The following is a 6,000-nucleotide window of genomic DNA, read 5'->3' as shown; positions in this document are numbered from 1 at the left end:
CAGCATTCTGAATGCACACAAGACAAAATCCAATCAGTGTTTGAAATGGGGAAATACATAGTGTGACTTTACAGGAACTGGGTACAAAACACAGTAAACACCATCAACTACTAATATAATAATCGTCCTTAAATAATGAACATTTATATAATGAACAAAAGGTAAACAGTCGGTTTAATGCCGTGTGTGAGTGACGAGGAGCTGTGCACAGAAATCAATCACAATTCAAGTTGTATTAAGCTGCTGTTCAGTTTCTCATGGGTTTATTCACTGTATTTATGTATTCTCACTTTCTTCCAAAATCTAGTCATATCCAATTCCACACCTAACACACGCCCTCTCCGATTTGTGTGTAGCAGCCGCTTTTTTGTACCTGCGTGGGATGGGTTCACACTGGGAGGAATCCCTCCAGCCTTCCCACCCGGCAGACGTTAGCCAATCATGTCTGTATCTTGGGGCCCAGTCGGCTGGTAGCAGAGCTGGGATTTGAACTTGCAAACTTAGAATACCACCCGAGCGACCAATCTACGCTAATTTAAACGTTTCTATTTTTCTTTTAGACACAAAAATAAACACTAAAAATGGTCAATGTTACCCGGGATCTGTACTGATGATCATCGCCACCACACTAGTGTTTGTTCAGTTTGTATCTCATGCTGCTTCTGTCAGTCACACAAATTTATCTGAATTTACCTTCATGTTCATCTTTTTATTCTTACAAAAAGAAAAGGGGGGTAACAGGGACCTTTACTTTAATTAAAACAGCATTTTCTATTCACCCCTTCCCACATGATCACGCACACACTGACCTTTGACCAACTGTTATTATGTTCTTTCTTGTTTTCCATCAATCATAGCATTACAAATTTGAGGGATTGGAAATGTTCAGCCTTAACTAACATTATTTACAGCATTAGCATTAGTTCACGTCACCAGCGCATTATGTTATCAGTATTATACTGGGCTAGATCTGACTCTAGTGGTTACAATGTGAACTACATTAACATGTACAGCACTTAGGAGACACATTTATACTTAAAAAGGTGACTTTTATTATTATGTTTGTATCCAATGCAAGCAATTTTGAGTTAAGGGTCTTGCTCAGGGGCCCAACAGTGGCATCATGTTGATGGTGGGGCTTAAACCAGAGACCTTCTATATAAATATATATATATATTTTTTTTAAAGTTAAATTTTTTACCCCATAGCTTTATGCTTCCTCTCTACTGGTGCTGACATTGTTAATCCTTAAAAATGTGACTTACAATTGCTTGCAGTGAATACGGTCCCAATTTTGAGTAAAGGGTCTTGCTCAGGGGCGCAACAGTGGCCTTCTGATCTTTATCAGCATGTTAATGGGAATATACCCGACACCTAGAGGAATCCCACACGTGCATACTTTTTTTAAGAACATGCCAAACTCCTCAGTGACCGTGAGGATTTAACTTATGTATTTATTTTCACAGAGGTTTACTGCAATAGTCCACCACTGTTGGATACGGGTTTGAATCTCAGCGACGCCATTGGCCGGCTAAACAAGGTCATAATTGGCTTTGTCTGGGGGAAGAAGGGGGTGGATGGATTGGCGCCCTCTCTAGGATATTCCTGGCTATGTCTGGGGGAGATGCTGTTCACTGTATGGACAAAAGTATTGGGACACCCCTTCTAATTTTGAATTCACGTTTCAGCCACAACAGGTAGCTAACAGGAGTAATAATTCAAATATTTTAAAGTTTGCGGCAACAGTTTAGGGTAGGCCCTTTCCTGTTTTAGGATTACAATGCAAGCTCTATGTGGTCTTTAGGACACAGGCTTGATTCTTGCCTCGATTCAGTCATCCTAATTAAGCTAGTAAATAATGTTAGATAAGGAAGCCTCAGTGAAAATCTTACCACATTTTTTACAGATCTGATCCACAGTGTTTGCTAAAGGGTAATTGCACATTTCCCATTGAGAGATGTTACCATTGACCCCCTGTGGTGGTAAAAGAAAAAGAAAACACTAAATGTCAAATGCATAAATAGATACATGAAATACAAGTTACATATGATGTCAAAAGTCCTTAATTTAGGTAAAAGCAGAACGTCTTTCTCTGAGTTTTTGACCCCTAGTGCATTTAATGCTAGGGAGGTTAACTAACCTTGAAAAATGTGAATATGCATTTTCCTACATATAGCATGTTTCCTACCTGCTCTAAGAGGTTTTATACATAACAACTTCAGCGTAATATTAATAATAAAATAATAATAATAATCAGAATTTATTCATGAACCTCTCTTTATTTTGTGTACCAGCTTGTATCATCCCCTCGTTGTCCTAAACAGATTTAGTTATTCGAGCACCTTTGATGTTCCTGATTTCTCATTTCTGTTTGATGTTTCTCTTGCTAAATGATTTAGTAAACGTTGGAACAGCCGTGACAGGTAAGCAGAAGAGAGACGCTTTATTTAACACGTAGGTCAGGACTGATTTCCAGTAGAGATGTTCGACTCTAGCACCACTTGATCTTCCCTGAGGTGTTCCCTCCGCTCCCTGATTCGACGCCACGTTTCCAGACTTGAAGCCGATGAAGGATCTGTAGGATGTGCGAGATGGGGACAGGTCGGGGTTACCAGTCCGATCTGGGATGAGAGTTTCGGCCTGTAGGAGAGGGGAGGCTACTGCCCCCGGAGTTTAGGCTCAGCAGGGAGGAAGGATGATTTGACCCGGAAGGGCAGAGCTCCTCCTCGCTTGATCCGGCTGTAGTCCGGTAGAGGGGTGCCGAACTGGCCGTCTCCTGAACCTAAATCGGCCTCTGTGGGAGAGAGACAGGCAGACCTGAGCAGAGGTGGGAGGAACGTAGAGGGACACTGCAGTCTTGGGGTTTCTGTAACACTTTTTTTCTGTGACTGAATGATCGTAATGATCACACTTGCCCACCACCCCCGAGATACGGGTTCGAATCTCGAATCTAGTGGTGCTATCAGTCAGCCGGGCGTCTAAGCAGAGATGGATGGATTGGCACCTTGACCAGTGTATGCCTGGTGGGCCCAGTGTTCCCTGGTAAAATTGGAGCCAACATGATACTGCAAAGGGGGCACAGAGGCGCAGATGATTGATGTGTTATCTGTGCCTCGTGAGTGATAATTCGTGATAATTCGCTCTAGGTGGAAGGTTTTCTATATGTACCTGTATGCTTCTCAGCAGCTGTGATACTGGGCTTGCTGTGGTCCACTTTTCCGCTGACATGTGATTCTGGGAACACGTCTAGTTCCTATGCAGTTCGCACCATCTCCACGCTGGGCGAGGAGAGCCACACGCTAGCGCTCGCCCCCTCAGATACATGTGAGGTCACTGGCCAATTCTTTAGACCAGCCAGCATTGGATTCTCACTATGGAGTGTCACATTATTGCCTAAGTGTTCCTCCACCACCTACAGTGGATAAGCCAATCAACTTTGAGAGACCGTTATTTCTCCCCGAAGTCCTCTTCTGTATTGTAATGCTTAATGAGTCCACCAGAGGGCAGCGTATTGTGGCATTACCTGGCCAGATGATCGCCTCCAGCAGCTGCACCCTGCGAGCCAGCAGCTCCAGGTCAGCCTGCAAGTCTCGTAACATCTTCAAACTATTATCCTACCAAAGATTAAAAGCAGGGACAAGCACACTCAGGGTTCCCGAATCAGAGCATCACGGCGGCGTGGGACCGTCCCCGAGTGTCTGACCGTCCCATGTTCCCCTCTGATTCAGCCCTTTAGGACTTTAGGATTTTAGCCCTGGCCCTGCCTCTACTCACCGTGGATACCGATCATAGTCTCGAGGATTAAAACCCTCTCGGCTAAGATCTTCAGGGCTTCGCGGATTTGGTGTATCCCGTCCCCCTGTGGAGACAGATACAGCCGTCAAGTTACAGGAGCAGCAGCCAAACCAAGCGCATGACAGGATGCAAAGACGATCAGTCGGTCAGCGATCCACATCAGCAGTTAAAGGGTTAAACATACAGTCAGACATTCAATGCAAAGTATCTGCCCCCGTTACTACCCCCTACTGCCTTCACCCAGTTTATTTGTTTTTATTCTATCATCATGCTGAGCATGCAAATCACAGGCCAGGCCACAGCCATCTCGAAGAGTCCTGGTCATGCTATTAACATTCCTAATCTGTAAATCACTGAGACCTCGTCCACACTGATACAGACTTGTTTGTTTTGTATTGTTTTTAATGAACAATGAGGATGGTTACAGTTTAAAATGCTGGATGGAAATGTGTACAGGAGCTGACCGCTTCTTTTCAGTTACACAATGTGGACTCATATGAAGATCCGTATCGCGCACGGATCAGCCGAATCATTCAGCAGTGAGCAAGCTGCGAACTCGCAAGTTTAAGATGCCAGCACTCATGGGCTAGAATGTTTAACCAATGCACCATTTTTTTTTTTTTTTAAAAGGTCATGCATCAATCGATCATCAGTGCCTGATGGTCACATGATCCATAACTGCAGAGTATTTATTGATTCAGACTTTCTGTGTTCGTCGTGGCTCGAAACGTTTGTTCCAAGGAGTTTTACCTCACTGGCTGTGTTCCAAACCATATAATACTGTTGTTAGTCTAGTGCATGCTATGTGGTTTGGAACACAGCCTCTGTGCACTGTATCAGACTGCTTGACATATACACAAAGATACTTTGTTCAATATAGACAAAAAAACAAAACAATGGTTTTTTTCTGCATCCATATTAGTATGGACAAGATCACAATGTATATATAGTTTGCGCTCTGTGGTTATTAATCTCTGTTTGAACAGTTTTATCACTTGATTGGTGTTATGCACCCTTTGGTGTAGGATGTTCTTCCACCAAAGCCAACGTTTCATCTCTCTACATGTCACAAAAGTATGTGGACACCTCTTTAATTATTGAGTTTATGTGTTTCAGCCACAACAGTTACTAACAGGTGGAATAAATCAATTATATAAAGGAAATGATATGCTTCCAACTTTGAGCAACAGTTTAGAGAAGGCCTCTTTCTGTACCAGGACATACGTATATAAGCTCTATGGATTTATTTATTAGGATTTTAAAGTCATGTTTTACACACTTTAGTTACATTCATGACAGGACAGGTAGTTACTGGTTATCAGTTCAAGTCTCAAACAGTCATGGACAATGTTATATCCCCAGTTCACCTCACTTGCACGTCTTTGTACTGTGGGAGGAAACCGGAGCTCCCAGAGGAAACCCACACAGACACGTGGAGAACATGCAAACTCCACACAGAAAGGACCCGGACCTCCCCATCTGGGGATCGAACCCAGGACCTTCTTGCTGTGAAGCGACAGTGCTATCCACTTAGCCACCGTGCCACCCATATAAACTTTATTAAGGGATGAGGAAAATCTTGGTTTAAAGAAACTCCCTGACCTCAGCAGCACTCAACAGCTCTGGAATGAACCGGAACATCAACTGAGGCTTTACTGACCAATCAGTGCCCAGCCATACAAACGCTCTTTTGACTGAATGGGCACAAATTATTGTAAGAAGCCTCTCAGAAGAGCAGCTGTTGTTATAGCTAATAAGATCACGCAGAGGTCAGTCAGCTTTAATACCATTTGTTTTTGAAATGGGACGTCCAGCAAGATCATGGTCAGGTGTCCAAACTGAACCTGGAAAAGACCTTTCCTAAACCATTGCTGCAAATTTGGAAGCATATCATTTGCTTAATATAACTAATTTATTACACCTGTTAGTAAGTGTTGTGTCCCAATACTTTTGTCCTTATCGTGTACTTTAAATCCAGGGCAAACAGACACACCGAGGTATTTAGTTACTCGAATATTAATTGGATCGTTTATTTTTTTAATCGTTTTTTTAATCTGGGAATATTTCCACGGCTTTGGCTTTAAACATCCTTCACAAAAACATGACACATGCTAGGAGACAACAAACACGAGCGTGAGTAATGGAGCCGGGAGGTTATCAACGAGTCGGTCGTGAACCTAGTCAAGGTCTGTTAAGAGAGATTAC

At 43.0% G+C, this 6,000-nt stretch overlaps 1 protein-coding gene across 1 annotated transcript in view; it reads right to left on the bottom strand.

The window, feature by feature from the left end:
* Positions 1-2,259: 2,259 nt before the first annotated feature.
* emid1 (EMI domain containing 1) overlaps positions 2,260-6,000 on the bottom strand; it is a 90,095-nt gene continuing 86,354 nt past the window's right edge. Inside the window, exons 15-16 of the mRNA XM_063017717.1 lie at positions 3,775-3,859; positions 2,260-2,794 (exon numbers count right to left, since the gene is read on the bottom strand). Of these exons, the coding sequence (XP_062873787.1) occupies positions 2,658-2,794; positions 3,775-3,859 (222 nt within the window). The 3' untranslated portion in view covers positions 2,260-2,657. The remainder of the gene's footprint in view (positions 2,795-3,774; positions 3,860-6,000) is intronic.

This window comes from Trichomycterus rosablanca, chromosome 21, assembly GCF_030014385.1.
Source record: "Trichomycterus rosablanca isolate fTriRos1 chromosome 21, fTriRos1.hap1, whole genome shotgun sequence".
Taxonomy (NCBI): domain Eukaryota; kingdom Metazoa; phylum Chordata; class Actinopteri; order Siluriformes; family Trichomycteridae; genus Trichomycterus; species Trichomycterus rosablanca.
This window is presented reverse-complemented; position numbering and strand designations above follow the sequence as displayed.